General features: G+C 38.6%; 1 protein-coding gene across 1 annotated transcript in view; it reads right to left on the bottom strand.

Moving 5' to 3' along the window:
* Window positions 1-317: 317 nt before the first annotated feature.
* Tmprss11e (transmembrane serine protease 11E) overlaps window positions 318-17,942 on the bottom strand; it is a 38,174-nt gene continuing 20,549 nt past the window's right edge. The window contains exons 4-10 of the mRNA XM_028786786.1: window positions 15,587-15,654; window positions 13,951-14,114; window positions 11,595-11,633; window positions 9,853-10,033; window positions 8,668-8,927; window positions 5,228-5,370; window positions 318-479 (exon numbers count right to left, since the gene is read on the bottom strand). Coding sequence (XP_028642619.1) covers window positions 318-479; window positions 5,228-5,370; window positions 8,668-8,927; window positions 9,853-10,033; window positions 11,595-11,633; window positions 13,951-14,114; window positions 15,587-15,654 — 1,017 coding nt within the window. The remainder of the gene's footprint in view (window positions 480-5,227; window positions 5,371-8,667; window positions 8,928-9,852; window positions 10,034-11,594; window positions 11,634-13,950; window positions 14,115-15,586; window positions 15,655-17,942) is intronic.

The raw sequence follows: 17,942 nt of genomic DNA, 5'->3' as shown, positions 1-17,942 counted from the left end.
CTAATGTGAGAGAAGCTGACAGACGAAGGAAAGGGTTGCTTCACTTTGTATGCACGCATGAATATTTTAGATCATCGAGGCAAAATTTGGGCGACAGAAACCTTGTAGAAAATAAATGAGCGTAGGTTGGCAGAGTCCATCTGGTGGCAGTAAGATGCTCGCCTGAAGAGCAAAGCTGGGAAGGAAATACACACTTCAGATTGTTCTGTGAGGCGTTTCGGTCCCTCCTGATTTGCAAGGCTTCTTTTCCATTTGTGTGTCTCTGAGAACAGTCTACAGACAAAAACATCCACTTCATCCATCTGGGTCATTCTGGTTTAGAGACCAGTATTGGAAGCAATCCAGTCTCGGAAGGCTGTCACTCTAGTGTAAACACCAGGCTTGTTGGGTTGGCCACATTCATCTCCCCAGCTCACTACTCCAGCAAGGTACCAGATATCTCTAACATCTGGAGTAACAAGTGGTCCTCCGGAGTCACCCTGAGGTAAAAGGGAGAGATTGCTAATTTATAACTCAGCTCACCAAGAAAGAATTTGTTATTTAACCAAGATAAACTATAGTGAACATGGTGATTTTCAAGTTGGTGGGGGGGAGGTGTATTCAGCTACCTACAAAAATGAATTCTGCTGCTTGGAGAGCAGTTTAGGCCTCAGGTTTTAGTACACAGAATGAAGACTTCATTTAGCCGAAGAATGAACAGCACTGTGGACTTAGCTGACACACCACCTCAATATTATCTAACCCACCAGAAAATGGTGAACAGTCTATTACACTAAGAAGGAACACAGACATGAGCTTTGGAAACCCACTGAGACATTAACTTTTAAGGCAGGAGAAATGGCTCAACTAATAGAAGTATGTAGTGCTCTTCAGAGGACTGGAGTTCGGTTCTAGTACTCAGGACAGCCTGCTCACAGATGCCTATAACTCCAGCTCCAGGGAGAGCCAACACTTTGGGCTTCGACTGGCATATGTACTCATGTGCATACACAGACACACATGCACACATAGTAAAAATAATAATAAAATAAATATTTAAAAACAGCATTTTATGATCTTACTGAGTTTGAGGTGGCAATTAAATTTTCATCTCACACTAATAACCTAAAACGTGAACGGAAATGGGCTCTGAGGTGAGTGGAAATTTGAGATTAAATTTAGACAAGAGTTTTAATTTGGGGGATGTGGGTTTTGGGGAAAGTCATTAAAGCAATTTCATTAAAATTTTTAAAGATGGTTTATTTAAATGGAACCCAAAGACAGATCATGTTTCAGAAAAGAGAAATTTTTCAAATAACACTGAGATTAAAAAAGACCAGACACAGTAAAGAGCATTGTTATTGGTTACTCGTCATTTTGTGATGTTAAAGCTGTTCAGTTTTCACCATACACGTGGAGAAAACTGAGAGACAATTCTATCTCAGATTTAGGTGTGCACATTTGACACTCAAGTGTCTTCCTGCTCCCTTCATGTTTCTGGGGGGATCATAAAAGTGCCTTGAGTATTGAATTCGGGCTAAAATACTGTGGTGAATAGAAATGTTTGCAAATATGGAATTGACAAGTGTACTTTCAAATAACTCTTTGATTATTTGATTGCAACCTTAGGAGGTTGATTTATAGAATGACCCTTGTTTGTTTCATGTATTACCCCAGGAGCAATGAAGGAGAAAGGAAGGAGAGTAAGCATGGTGACCCTAATCCTGAGCTTCAACCATAGGCTTTCATGCAGAAAGGTCAGCAGGATGAAAGTGCTCAACACAGCAAACTGAACATGGCTAAAATGACTGACCCAGGAAGAAAAGCAGGAAATCTCTATATGGTACCATTAGTGGTAAAAGGGGCTGGGGGGTGAAGAAGGGAAAATGGGCAGTGCTCCCATGAAATCACGAGAGAAAATATGTGAAAATAAGATCTTGAAAATAACACATATGTTTTTGTTTAGCTCTAGATTCAAACGCAGAAAATGAGATGAAATTTCAAAGAATATGGGATTTAGAAAACATGTTAAACTTAGCCCTTTTAAATTACAAAGTAAAAATTATAGGAAGGACATGCACAATGAATCACTCAGCCCTCTACAATATTTCTTTTGTTTTGTATTTCTTATTTTTATTTTTTGTTTTTTGTTTTTTTTGGGGGGGGTATTTTTGTTCTTTTTTTTCTCTACAGTATTTTATCAGTGATGTTTTTGAAGAAACCATTCATGTACCTTATAAAAAGAAGCATTTTTGTACTGACCAAGACACAGAATTGACAACTATAGGCAGTTTACACTAGGAGGCAAACTGGGTTTCAAGAGATGTCTGCACTTCGAACTAGGATGGAATTGAGTGATCCTGTCTCCTCAGGTTAAACTTGTTTGAACAGGATCATTTCTCTCTGAAGTAGAGTTCAAGCAGGCTATGTGGCATCCAGATATCCTTCTCTATTAGGTGACAGCAAAAGCCTCACCTCCCACTCTGTTATCACTACAGGGGAGCACGGTCTACAACCACAAGATAATGTATCATAAGACTCTTTTCATTACGGTGAGGTCAGAGAACACAGAGTTGAAGAGATTACTTTTCATGATTGCTAATACCACTCTGCTGTGGTCTCAGCAGCCTGTAAGAGCCCAGTGACAAGGTGGTCCAGCCAAAGTGATAATAGAGAAGGTTTCACAGTGATGCTGAAATTCCACCTAAAAGCAGACACAAAGAGGCACTACCCTTGGGTGGGCAATGAGATAATACTTTCCACTATCCTTCTGACAGTGTGTTGCCAGCAGAGGCTACTAAGACAGAAAATTTAACAGCAGTCTTATGAAGTTATATATCAGAATGCATGTGAACATTATTCATTCAGTGAAGAACTGGGAGATTCTCCCCTTGTACAATAAAAGGCAATGCACAGACACCAGCTCTGAGGTATCACGTACAAAGATCTTAAAGCAACCCTTTTAAAAGCCACAATATCTCAATGTGTGAGATAGATGAACACTAAAGAAATAAGAAAGGAAATCTCAGCAAAGAATCCCTAGACATGAAAACAGAATAAAATGAAAACTCTAGAACTTAATAATCCAATATCCAAAGTTTAAAACACAGTTCATTAGAAGAGCTTAAAAGAAGAAGCGAGTTAAGAGGACAGTGACTTGAATTAGCATCTAAGAACTCATGCAAAAAAAAAAAAAAAAAAAAAAAAAAAAAAAGCTGGGAGGTGGTGATGCAGCCTTTGATCCCAGCACTTGGGAGGCAGAGGCAGGTGGATTTCTGAGTTCGAGGCCAGCCTGGTCTACAGAGTGAGTTCCAGGACAGCAGGACTATACAGAGAAGCCCTGTCTCGAAAAAACAAAAACAAACAAAAAAACAAAAAACAAAACAAAAAAAAGAACTCATGCAAACAAATAACAGAGAAAAATAAAGTGGAGACTGTAATAGACAGACACCTCATGAACCTCTGGGACTATAGCCAGAAATGGAACGTGTTTGTCATCAAAGTCCCAGAAGCTAGAACTCAAAAGAAGAATTCAAAGAAAGCATCACTGAAAACCCCCTTGGGTTAGCAGAGGACATAAAGATTTCAAAGAACTGAGCAAACCCCAAGGTGAATAAAGCCAAGGAAAGGCATCTAAGAGAGGATCAAACCTCTGTAAGGAAAGACAAGATTGTTCTTGGAGACAAGAGAGAAGTCACAGAAAGAGTCATGTACAGGCCAGACTGGTGGCTGTAGATTCTGCTCATGATGCAAAGGCCCAAAGAAAACGGTCAATCTCAAACTCTAAATCTGGAAAAAAAAATATGTTTCAGAAATGATGGGGAAGTAATGAGTCTGTCAGACAAAAAGCAAAGAAAAACAAACAACAAAACATCAACAGTAACAAAATGAAATAACCTTATCAACAGACCTACATTACAAGTAACATTACAGAAAATTCCTGAAACAGAAAAGGAATCTTGTAAGTAAAGAGGCGTGAAAATCTTTGACTAAACAGATTTTTTTTTTCTTCTCCACTTGAATGCTTATGTTATGCTTAGCAATGAAGGAAACCATTTCCTAACATAGCTCTCCACAGAGAAGAAATGTAAATATTTATATTTACTAATATTTTTTAAAAAGAATTGTAATGAGATTTAAAGGAAGGTACTTTTTTTCTATTCTACACTCCACTCCAATGAATAAAGAGTTAATACCAGTGAACCGTGATAAGGTCTATATCACATATATGTACTTACACAAACAAAAGTTAGGGGAATTGCTGAATATTTTCCACAAAGAAATAGTCGAGAGTGGTAGCAGACAAATCAGATGGAACTCCAAAACAAGTCATTGTGAGATTTTACTTAACATTCTGAAAAAATCACAGGATTACAGAGAAAGAGAAAAACCACAATTGCCTGATATTAGAGACGGAAGGGAAAGCAGACAGTTTATAACCCAATGTACATCTTCAGGGTGTTGGAATAGTCTCTGTATTAATGGCAATGGTAATTCCATAAGTCTACCTTTATATGGCAAAATAGCATACACTTATATGCATATTTTTGGGTCACTGTCAACTCCCAGAATTTTACATAATTACATTTCCCTATAGTTTTATCATAGCTATATGAGTGTAACCATGGAAGAAAATTGGGTAAAGGTTCCACTTGAGGGCTGGCAAGAAGAATCAGTACATCAGAAGCATTTGCCACCAAGCCTGGCTCTGTGCACACAATCCCTGCAACAGGCATACAGAAGAGAACCTGCTCCACAAAGCAGTCCTCTGACTTCCACATGCATGTTCTATTACATGCATGCCCACATGCATGCACAAAATAAAATAGCATGTAGCACAATCGGTTTAAATAATTGAAGCAGAGGCTATCTCTAACTCTGTTGCCTGCCATTGGATCCCTTTCCCCTAGCTGGACTGACTGCTCAGGCCTCAGTGGGAGAGGATGTGTTTAGTTCTGCTACAACTTGATGTCCTAGGGCAGGAGGGTACACAAGGGGAGCTTCTCCTTCTCTGAGAAGAAGAGGAGAAGGTAATGAGGGGAGGGAATTGTGAGGGTGGGACTGGAGGAGAAGAGAGGGAGTTTGAGACCAGGATGCAAAGTGAATAAAAAAAATAAACTACAGGAAAAAATAAAAGAAGACATGTAACTCTTCTGTGAAATCTATGCAGCTTCCTGTGAATCCGTAATTATTCTGAATTGAGAGGTGAACAAGTCATTGTACCATATACTAACAGGCAAGTCCTTACCTGGCATGCATCTTTTTCTCCTTTTAAGAAGCCAGCACACAACATCCTAGGAGTGATGGCACCATTGTAAGATTGAGGTTGATTGCAGGTTTGGGTATCTATGTAGTCCACCTCTACTTGCCGAAGGTTATTCTGGGCGAAACCTGAGAAAAAATAGTCATGTTTGTTGATACATGTATTTTATAAGCCTGAAAAAAAATAAGATGTGTGTGTGTGTGTGTGTGTGTGTGTGTGTGTGTTGGTGTATGTATGTATATGTGTGCAGGTGTGTGTATGTGTGTGCACATGTGTGTGTGTGCAGGTGTGTGTGCATGTTTCAAGAAAAAGTTAGGAGTGTTTGTTTGCTTGTTTTTTGAGACAGAATTTCTCTGTGTGTAACTCTGGCTGTCCTGGAACTCATTCTGTAGACCAGGCTGACCTCAAACCTATAGAGATCTGCCTGCCTGTGTCTCCTAAATGCTGAGATTAAAGGCATAAGCCACCACTGCCCAAAGAACAGTAATCTTTGAAAGAATACTTTCTAATTAGTTCAAATAAACATTTTAATGCCTAATTTGAAAAAAAACTCAAGTTGTTTAAGCTCCACAAGATTGTGTTTGGGAGAACGGCTGTTTGGTTGCTTAATCTTCAAATTGGGTATGTTATTAAACCCTAATTTCTCACAAGGCTAATTGTCTAGTAAGAAAGTCAGTAATAAAGGTCTTGTGCATCTGCACATGTCTGAAATCCCACTTTTGGGGAGGCAGAAACAGGTGGATTCAGGAGGTTTGTTGGCCACCAGTCTAATTGAAACATCTAGCCAAAATTCAGTAAGACATCCTATCAAAAACAAAAGTGACAGCTCATGTTGGTGAAGATGTGGAACAAGGTGCACCCTCCTCCATTGTTGGTGGGAATGCAAAACTTTGGAAATCAATATGCAAGTTCCTCGGAAAATTGAAAATCAATATACCTCAAGACCCAGCTATATCATTCTAGGGCATATACCCAAAGGATGCTCCATCCTACTACAAAGACATTTGTTCACTATGTTCATAGCAGCTTTATTCATAATACCCAGAAACTCAAAACAATCTAGATGCCCATTAACCAAAGAATAGATAAAGAAAATCCAGGCTGGGCGGTGGTGGCGCACGCCTTTAATCCCAGGACTTGGGAGGCAGAGACAAGCAGATTTCTGAGTTCGAGGCCAGCCTGGTCTTCCGAGTGAGTTCTAAGACAGCCAGGGCTACACAGAGAAACCCTGTCTCGAAAAAAACAAAAACAAAACAAACAAACAAAAAAAAGAAAATCCTCTTTTGGGAGGCAGAGGCAGGTAGATGTCTATGAGTTTGAGGACCTACTGTTCTACAGAGTGAATTCCAGGACAGTCAAAGTTATGCAGAGAAGCTGTCTCAAGAGGAAAGAAAGAAAGAAAGAAAGAAAGAAAGAAAGAAAGAAAGAAAGAAAGAAAGAAAGAAAGAAAGAAAGAAAGAAAGAGAGAAAGAAAGAGAAGGGAGGGAGGGAGGGAGGGAGGGAGAACAGGAAGAAAGAAAAGAAAAAAGAAAAACATGGTACATTTCAACAACAAAGTATTACTCTTATTCTGCTGTTAAAAACAATGACACCATGAAATTTGCAAGCAAATGGATGGAACTAAAAAGAAAAATCATCCTGAGTAAAGAAACCCAGACCCAGAAGGACAAACATGGTATATACTCACATATAAATAGATGCTAATTGTTAAGTAATGAGTGGTCATTATATAATCCATAGACCCAGAGAGGTTAGGTATCAAGGACTCAAGGGGGAAGAATAGATCTCCCTGAGAAGAGTGAACTAGGGGCAGATGGGGATGGGAACAGGAGGAATAGGCACGGAGGAGGAGGAATACTGGGGGATAGTACTGGAATTGGGAGGCATTGTGGTAGTGGTGATATCGAAGCCAAGTGCAGTGAAAATTCCCTGGAGCCTAGGAGAGTGACTCTAGTGAATATTCCTATCAATGGGGGATGTGGATCTTGAACTAGCCTTCTTCTCTAACCAGGCAAGCCTTCCAGTAGTGGGACTGGCACATCAAACCAGCCACAAAACCTTCAGCCAATAGTCTGTCCTGCCTGCAAGATATGTAGGGATAATAGTGGCATAGAACTTGTGGGTGTGGCCAACCAATGACTGGTCCAACTTGAGGCCACGAAGAGGAACCCATGCCAGGCACTACATGAATAGTCATGAACCAGAGGCTGGATAGCCAGAGGCCCAGGGTAGAAACAAACCCAACCGGGAGGGGAAGGGTCAGTGAAGTGATTCCTAACGATACTCTGCTCTACTCATAGATCAGTGACCAGCCCAACTGTCATCAGAGAGGCATCATCCAACCACTGATGAGAACAGACGTAGAGACCCACAGCCAAACTCTAGGTAAAGACATGGGAACCCTGAAGAGGAGGGGGAGGAAGAACTTTACGGGGGGAGGGGTCAAAGCTATTACAAGAACATGGCCCACAGAATCAACGGAGCAGGGCTCATGGGGTCTCACAGAGACTGGAACAACAATCATGAACCTTTCAGGGTCTGAGCTAGGCCCTCTGCATATAAGTTGTGGTTGTGTAATTTAGTATTCCTGTGGGATTCCTACAATTCTAACTCCTTTTTCCCAATTGTGTTTGTTTCTATCCTGGGTCTCGGGGCTGTCTAACCTCTGGCTCCTGGCCATTCAAGCAGTGTCAGGCATAGGCTCCCTTTGATGGCATGGGCCTCAAGTTGGACCAGGCATTCACTGGCCACTCTTCCAAATTCTGTGCTGCTGTTACCCCTTGTGGGACCCCCAACTCTTTTGCTTGCTGTTGGAATCTTCTTCTCTGATGAGTTTCCTTATCCAGTCTTGGTATAGTGGTTTATGCCTCAGTTTATTACAACTTGCTATGCCATGTTTTGTTGATATCCCTGAAGAGAGATGGGGAAGGGAAGATTGAAAGGAGTAGAAGGACGGAAAACTGTGGCATGGATGTAATCTTTGAGAGAAGAATAAAAGAAATAGAAGACATGCTTTTTCTAAGTAAATAAATAATAAGGTAGAAAAGAATGAATGAAACCATCTGTCACCCTCCTCTGGCCTATACACACACTCACATCACACCAAGCATATAGAAGTAGTGTGCATGCACAAATGTGCATACCCTATAGGTGCACACACTCATTTAAAAAAAAAGAAATCCAATGGCCAACAGGCCTATCTGCTCCTTCACATACCTTACAATGCCATTACAGTAACAGCAGCAGTGCAATAAATAGAGGCTGTGGCAAGAAAAAGCGCATGCATCTTCTACGTGGCATAAAGCTTGCCTTAGCCTGAGTCCACATGAACAACCAGAATATTTTGTTATAGTTCTAGCTTCTTTAAATGCCTTGGAACTCCAAATTAGGTCAAGGAGATGTGGTTTTTCTCCTCTGATGCTCACCATCGTTTCTCAATGCTCCAAATCCTGTCACAAACATCCTCTGTCCCGGCTGAAATTTATGGTTTGCATCAGGGAGACAAACCTTATGCACTGCATTTGTGCAGGGGACCGGCCTAGACAGTTCTGCAAGTGCAATGTCATAGTCATGTGTCAGGTAGCTGTATTTTTCATGAACAATTATCCTCCGGATGCCTGTCGTCAGTTTTGGAGGTTGTAATGTTGCTCCAAAGGTAGCAGTCCATCTGGATGGGTCCTTGTGCCTACCAAAAAATTAATTATTTATTAATTAAATTAATTAAATGACAGTAATAATAAATTATAGCTTACCTTGATATCAATGTAATAATTTGTTCGTAAGGACTGATTTTATCTGCAGGTATCAGTATAAGAATTTTTAAGTTATAGTTAATATCAACAGAAATAAACTCCTTCCAGTCTAAGAGCTTGGCTCTGGATTCAGGCCAGGCAGAAAAACCACAGGGTGTTTTTCCTAGGTCAAATGTAATACCATGCACCATGATGTCCACTGAAGATCCAGAGGCCTTTGCTGTCAGTGACTACAAGTAACATTTGCAAAGAAAATCCTACAGTGGATAACACTAAATACATCCTACATGCCCACATCCTCTTCCTACAAGGACTTATATTTTTCTGAAGTCCACAAAGGTCAAAGATAACTTTAAAAAGATTTACCACTGTGTACATTGTAAATATTTTGGTGTCAGGTTAAAAATTCAATATTCCTTCTAAAATAAATCAACTATTCAGTTATAAAATTTGCTACTTTGAACTTGTTTCACGCTTCCTTATCTTCTTATATCCTCTCGGGGATCAAACCTACCGTCTGCCCAAGCTTGGGTTCTGATAAGTATACTCAGTGACGATCAGTTCCTCTTTTTGAAAACAAATTCAAAATTCAAACGGGACTTAAAGTTCCCATATTCTTTAGCAAAGTATCATAAATTTATCAATGAGTAATTACACCACAGCAATGTACTTTGACAACATTTTCATTTCCAGAGACCATAAAACCTTTCCTTGAGATCCCCATTACGGTTTGTGATAAACGTGTTATTTTTCGATTTGTGCCAAACTTTCTCAAAAATTCATCAAGTATTTCATTTATATATAACGTAAAATCACATTAAATTTCCCCAGCCCCCATCCTCAAAGGTCAGGACTTACGTTCGAAAGCAGTGAGCGGCACTCACAAGCCATGTGTTGTTGATCAAAGTTGCTCCACAGCGATGAGACCCATCCCACCGCAGGCTGCTCTGCCATGGCCATTCCCCCTCTTCTGCCGGTGACCCGCCAACAATCCTCACGCTGGTTTCTGCTGTAGATTTGTTCCGTCGAGTCCCACAACCTGCCAAATAGATAGAAGACACGAAATTAGTTAAGCATCCCAACGTTCTTCTATTTTTGTGATCTAATAGATGAAACATTTTCTCATGTTTTTATGATTCTGTAAATAATAACATTTTATTTAGCCAACTTCTATTCATGTTGTGAAATCGTCTTCAGGAGGGGAAAACATATTTGTCTTAGACCTCTCTATCAGTTTCTCTGCTTCCAAACTAAATTAATTATGACTTCTTTCATGCTTCCTTAATGGTAACACAAACGACTGCATTCTATCTGCGTTTGTCACTTGTTTTGTTGTGATTGTACCTCAGCATTGCTTATAACTGAGTTTCTCCTCAGCCTGGGTACGACTGCTACTTAGAATCATAAGAGTTTTCGTTATGATTGACTATCCTGTGCATCATAGAAGCCTTTATAGAGCGCCTTCTAATCAAAACAAACTCGACCTCAGTGACCTTTCTGCGTTCAATCATGATGAAAAGGCTACAACGGGGCATGATACCTTCTGCAATAACAAGTCCCTGGGATGAAGACTGCTGTTTTAGAATTATGAGGTCATGAGTTCATCTCAAGCATCTAGTTATATCAGAGTATAAGCTGCTTTGGGCAGGCTTATGTTATCCATTTTGCATCCCTTTTGGCTAACACAGAACCAGTACGTCCTATATTTCTAATCATTATTGATGGCTAGAATGTGTCATTTAAATTATGGGATTGTATATTTGGTTCAAAGTTAGTGATATTTGTGAATTGATCAACCTTCTTAGCTTTTATCTCAATTAATTGCATTTATTTACTTCATGTGCATGTATTTATATCTATATACTGTGTGAGTATGTGTGTCTGTGTGTGTCTGTGTGTGTGTGTGTGTGTGTGTGTGTGTGTGTGTGCGCGTGAGCGCGTGAAGGGTAGAGGACAGCCTGCAATGGTTGGTTCCCTACTTCCTCCATGTGGGTTCCAGGGATTGAATTCAAATTGTCAGACTGAGCAACAAGTGCTTTTACCTGCTGAGCCATCTCACAATTTAAAAAATAAGTATTCTGCTACCAATTTTGTAACTATTAAATGTGTTCTTTAAATAACTATGATTTCTCTGCTATAAGTGAATGAACTACTAGGTCTAGAAATTTCTACATCTTTAAATTTTCATATTTAATTTTATCAAATACACCACAAGTCCACAATTAGCTGCAAATCCTATTGTAAACAGGTAGTATAGAAATGCTTTTATTTAGAGTAGGTTGACATTTATTTTATGTTTCTAGCTTAAAAAATAATAATAATAACGCAAGCAAAGAGTGATTGTGCTTCTTCTTCAACATTTGTCTAACTCCCTCCCCTCTGTTCTCGTGGTCGCAGGCACCTGTACATCCAATCTGAAATTCTAGCAAATGTGCTACCCCTTAGTGGATCTCAGAGACAAAATAAAAGGCCATGAGGTATGTACAAATCACGTAAACTGTTTTGTTTCTGGAGAGTCAGCACAGAGCACATGTAAATGTTCTAGAGTGTTACCTTTCTGCAATCAGGTAACACAATCTTAATGAACACATTCAACTTACAATGGTTGAGATAGTTGTCTGATTCTGTCCTGTTGATTTCTGAAATGCACACAAATGACCAAAAGACGGGGTGAGCAAAACAGAATTTCATTGAGCTTTTCAACACCAAACAGCTAATAAAGCTCTAGGGTAGTATCCCATGGTTGTAGTAAATAAATACAGCTAGATGATGACCGACATGCATTTTGTGTCAATTCAAAGAGGAGAGGGAACATAAACAGTGAACCCGGAGCTCTGTATGGATAAGAAGCACACAGGCAGTTTGCTTATAATGTAAATTATTGTTGCATTTCACAATGACTCTGATTCAGGAGTTTTGTGTTGAAATCTACGAATGTGAGTTTTATACCAGAAAATAAGATTCTGGAAGTCTGTACCCCTCTTTAATAAATATCTAATTAAACTGTAATAGTGATTCCCTAAACGCAATAGTAGTTTTACAAAAAGCATCACTTCAGAATACTTAATTATATATATATAGCATAGTTCCAAATATGTAGCATAATGTTCAACTCCGTGATCACATTTAAAAATAATGTTACTCCTCTCTAATTTTTCTTTCTGCTGGGGATTTAGATACATAGACTGCCCCCATATTCAGAGTCAATTCAGCAGATCCTTATCTTGGTGACCCCCAGCAATCAGGACCTAACCATATGCAAACATTTGCCCAAATAAGGGGTAAAGAATATACTAAACATTCATATTTCCTGATTTAGTAGTTTTACAGTGATCAGAATTATTCTCTTTGAACATATATGACGAGACAGGTATCTAAAATGCATAAAAATGTAATATTAAAATATTTATTTTCCTTCTGGTGTTTAATAATTTTGATATGCTGGAAGTTTTATTACAAGCACTCTTTTTTACCTTCTCCATCTGACCATTGTGGAGAAAATGGAAGACATAAGGAGGATTGATTTTCAAATACTTAACAGTCTGTTTTTAATAATCTATTCTCTACCTCAACTTCTTTCTAAAAATTCTGGTTTTATCTGTTTCCATACTGAGAATAGCTCTGCATTTGTTTCTATGCCATTCTGCTACTATCCTGAAATGTTTACTTATTTTATCTTGCAACTTGTACTTTGAAAGTGAAGTCCAGTGTGATATTCGAACAGAGGAGGCATAAGGAACTTGTGTTTCTATGATGTCTCATCACGACACCTGCATGTATTAGTCATGATGTTCTGTGAAGTCAGAATCCTGGTAAACACACAACATGGGGGAGCACGGCAAGGCTCAAACCAAGTACAAGATATAAGTGTTAAATTCAGTACCAAGAATGGAGGGGGAACTGGCAGTAAAGGAAGACATATCTATTTTCTAATTTCTAGAACCCAGGAAGAAAGCAATGCCATTCTAATAAGCACAAATGTACATGACACCCTTTCATAGATTTTTTTTTTTTGCTCAATTTTTGGTGTGTATTAAGTAATTGTTTTAGCTGAAAATAATAATATTGAAAGAAAGATAGAAAAACATAGTCCATTTTCTACCCAGTCTTTCTTCTCATTAATAAGCCAAAGCTTTGAAAGACTGTGTCATATATAAAGGATTAATGTAAGGACATTCCCAAAGACGTCAAAAACCAATGATGCTCTAAAATGGTTTAGTGTCTGCATGTAACAAACATACATCTTCCTATATGCTTAAAATCTCTATAAATTACCTAGAATGCCTGACAATGCAAATTCTAAGCAGACTATTATTATTTCCCATTTTTTAAAGAATAACAAGAAAAATGTGTGTATTCAGAAAGAATGTTTTTTCTATGTTTCACTGACTGCATGGCTATGGAACCCGTGAACCAAGAGGGTGATTGTATTTGCATGAACTATAAAATAGCATTGCATAGTCCTTCATGGTCCCAGAAAAAAAATAAACAAAAAATATTTACTTTAATCTGTTCAATTACAGTAGTAAAACACACAAAACTGAATATATGTGAATTACGGTTGTTCACTGGTAAATGATCCTAAGAAAGCAGCTATGACAACACGTGTGTTAAAGCTTTTCTATGTCATACTCTCAGAACATGTGTTGGAAGTAACAAGCAGAAGAATATTCAAAGCTACGTTTTCTATGTACAATGTTAGAGCCCGTATCCAATATACAAGGTACAATAAAAACACTTTCCAGAAGATAATGAAAGCCTGCATGAAAGACGTAGGCTTAGAACACTTTCATGATTGAAAATGGTTCATTAACACCAATTTAGTTTCAAAGCAATGACTTACAGGTGTCAGGATCTCAGCAATTAAAGGGCAAAGAGAATTTTCAACTGAATGCCTAGAGCGATTCTAGAATTATTATTCTATGTAAAAGAAATGAACAAGGCAACTCAACCTACTTTTAATTCTAACTGATTCAGGATCAACATTGGGGGGTCCTGTAGCATATTTGAGCTTTTCACGCAGAAAATATTCAATAATTTTATGTACAGTTTCGGGATCCTCAGTAGAGCGAATTCGAAAAATCAGCAGCATGTGAGCCAACACTCCATTGTCTTCTTTACTATTGTCCAAAAAATATAAAAGAAGAGAAAGAGAGAAAAGTGATAAGATTGAGGGAGGGAAGAAATCTGAGTGGAATTGCATGGTTATGCATGTGGTTATGCACGGTTCTTGGTTTTCCTTTTTGTATAATGCTGTTTTCATCTTAACTAACTTAAGCTCCAAACTTAACATGCACTATTGAGCACAGCTCTTTTTCCTTCCATCCAGTCAGACTCGCTGTCTCAGCTCCTAGGGTCTGGTAGTGTCTTAACTCAATGGTCCACTAGCTGTTCATGCTTCCCCTAAGTTTGAGCTTCTTCAAGGCACAGCATCAAAGGAAGGAAGAGTGAGTGGCAAAGGCAGGGTTGTTGAGATACAGAAGTAGACAAGCTGGAAAGCAACTTGGGAAACATAGCTGGTACAACTTAGTTATTTTGCACTCTGAGAGGCTCAGGTGAACGAGATGTGACTGGCAACTTCGGGTTTCTCAGTGGGATGACTAGATTCTCGAGTTGCACACCATGTAACCTTTTGCCAGGTGTGCAAGAACAAGCAAATAGAGAAATCGGGGAAACCATTAAGACTGGATTCGAGAACTTGGATTCCAGTAGCATAAGATTCCATGTAAATGACGTACTCCTTGAAAGAATGGAAATTTATGAAGTAGACAGAGATCCAAAAAGGATGCCATCTCAAGTACAAAATTTTCCAGGAAAAAAAAAAAATCTAAACAATGCCTCAGAGCTGTCAGCTAAGTTACAGCCTGGGAAGTAATTCAGTGTTGTTGTTTGAGTAATATAATAAACGTTTCTTACCCTGTTCTTGAAAAATATAAGTAACATGTGTTAGACTACATTATTTAAGGTCCATATGTGGTGTTTTACTTAAAATGTTGTATTTTGCCAAATAATTACACACTTGTATTCTCACCACTCAGAAGAAAAAAGGATTGGGAATTCAAGGCAAGCCGGGACTACACAAGACTTTGACCACAACACAAAACAACAGTAGAACATTGTGTTCTGGGCTTGCCTATGTAGTAATAATTGATAAGGGTTCTGAAATCCCCTTTGGTAAATGTTTGAAGCATAAAAAATGTAGAATAGAAGAAAATAGGCTAAATTAACTGTAGTAAGGGATAGGTAATGCAAGACATGAAAACATAAAGATCTCATTGGGCAGGGTACTACTTGCTAATAAATTAGTCCCCAATTTTGATGGTTAGTTTTCATAAACACACACACACACACAAATCATAGCATCCGCAACAGTTACACCTCTGTTCTCAGCAGACATCCTGCAAAAGTTCATTTTCAAATAGAAGACTAAATAAAGTTCATTGATCCGTGGCTTTCATAGAGCAGGTAAATAAAGATTTGTTGGACTGAATCATATCACATCATTAGTATTTTAAAATATGTTTATTACTGACCAGGTTAAGAATTTAAGCATTAAGTTAAATCCAGAATCAACATTTTAGTTTCAACATACCTGAACTTGATAATGTGAGCCTTGGCAAGTTGTCCCCTTAGTGGAGATTTCTGAAATGCATTTTTTACCTGTTTAAAGATATTTAAAGCATGTCAACCAGAACAGTTTTCTGAAATTAGTCAAGTAATCCAATATTCTAGAGAAGTGGTTCTCAACCTTCCTAATGCTACAACCCTTTAACACAGATCCTCATGTTGTGGTGACCCCCAACTGTAAAATTGTTTTTATTACTATTTTGAAACTGTAATTTTGCTGCTTTATGAATCATAATGTAAATATCTGTGTTTTCTGATGGTCTTGGTGACCCCTGTAAAAAGGTCATTCAACCCCACGGTTGAGAACCACTGCTCTATAGATAGTTAAAATATATAGTAAAGTGAACAAGCAAACAAAATTCATTAAGCAACATTCACTGTGTGCTGAAGCTCAAGAGTCCTTTATGGAATTCTATCCAGTGTTGGGAACTGAACTCCTTATTCAGGATGACGGCCATATTGAGACCAGTGTGGACCTACGTGTTCTGTTCTGAAGGATATCAAAACCAAACACTGTTTCTTTAAAAGTCAAGTCATCCTCTATACCCCAAGTTAAGAACTTCTACTGCAGAAGAAAATGAAGCATCTGTTTTTAATTTTTCTGATTTCTATTACTATGACAAATTATGTAAGCAAAACAACTTAAAGGAGAAAAAATTATTTGGACAAATGGTCTTGGAGAAAGATGAAGTAGTTCTTCTAAGTGACAACTGGTCACAGAAATGAATGCATATCAGTGTTGTATGAGACAGTTACCAAGTGTGCTCATATACTGAGTGGCCAGCTCAGCACTGGGAACACTCTGAGAAAGCCCATGAATTAGAGCTCTGAACAACCACAGCTATGAAATTTCTCTAGGAACATGACAGAAGTGGTTTAGGGCAGATACTTCTTGTTATAAATAACTCAAATGAATTGAAACCTTAAAATTCAAGGTTTGGGTAAGTAAAGATTTCAGGGTCTTCTTGTTTCCAGAATGTGGATAGTCTCTAGACACACTGGTGATTAGCAGAAACAGTAACCTTTTCATGTCATGCTTTGGTTTCCTCATGCTGTCCTCCAGCACTGATGCCACACTGACAACACTATAGATACATCCTAACATTGGGTCTTGGCTTGGAAGTTTTCACTTAAGGATTTACTTGTACCAAGTAATTTCAAAATGATTATTTATTTATTGTGAAGCTACTAACCATCTTTACTCCTTTAGATTTAAATCTATTTGAATCTTAGAAAACTCATTTTAGAAAACTTCACAAAAAATGGCAGGGGAGTGTGGGTCACTAGTAACATAGTGACTTCTCGAGCACTGTTCCCTTTGCTTTCTTTACATGTATATGAACACTAGGGACGAGCCTCTGGTATTTCCCTTTTGAGGACACCTGCAACCAGCATCTGATTTCCTCCTCGGTGAGCTACACAGTTTCTGTGACAGTGTGTCATCAGTCCAAGGTTTAGACATGGTTTGAGCCCCTCCCAGGACTTCAGATGTTTCAACTTAATCCCATTGTAATGTAGCAAGAGAGTGAAAAACCATAGTGTTTAAAGGAGGAGCAGCATTCGGGAGGTGAGTCAGATTCGATATGGTTATTAAGTGAGAGCCCATGATTGAATGCTGGTGACTCTGAAGAAGAGTGAGAGAGCAAAAGGAACTACACAAATGCTCTCCTTCTCTGACTAGTGATGTGGTAAGCCTCCTTTTGATGCCAAGAAGAAGGGAAGACCATCATTAGATGCAACCCTTTGACCTAGCACTTCCCAACCCACGGACCAAAATAAACCTTTTTTCATTAGAAAATAGACTATTGGAATGTTTCACTGTGGCAACAAAAGCAGACCAATACAAATGATTTCCATCCATCCCTATTCAGAACATTGTAGCTAGAAGACATTTTGCAAATTATATTAATTTAGTCCTTAAATTAATATACAAAAAACTATCCAGAATGAAAAGTGATCTAGCATACACAGACACATCACTGACTGACAGCAGGAGGGTAGAACTGGCTCTTCAGTTCTCTTTCCATCGCTTCATACCATAAATTACCTCACGAGCCAAGAAACTTCCAATTTGTTGTCTAGGTAACGTGGTGGTGACAATTCATCACTCAGGCCTTTGTTCTTTTGGTCTCTGGTACTAATTTTCTCTTTTTTGAACTATTCAGTTCCTCCATCAGGACTACGGTTGCCTTTCTACAACCTTGTATACCTAAAGTTGATATTGTAGATGTGTCTACAAGTAAGCATAGTGTTTCTATATGGGTCTGAATGGTTTTAATCACTACATTCTCTTGCTCAGAGACTCTTCCATAGGTTGGATG

Source organism: Grammomys surdaster, unplaced genomic scaffold (genome assembly GCF_004785775.1).
Source record: "Grammomys surdaster isolate TR1022 unplaced genomic scaffold, NIH_TR_1.0 125581, whole genome shotgun sequence".
Classification (NCBI taxonomy): Eukaryota; Metazoa; Chordata; class Mammalia; order Rodentia; family Muridae; genus Grammomys; species Grammomys surdaster.
The sequence above is the reverse complement of the archived record's forward strand: the minus strand, read 5'-3'. Positions and strand labels throughout refer to the sequence as shown.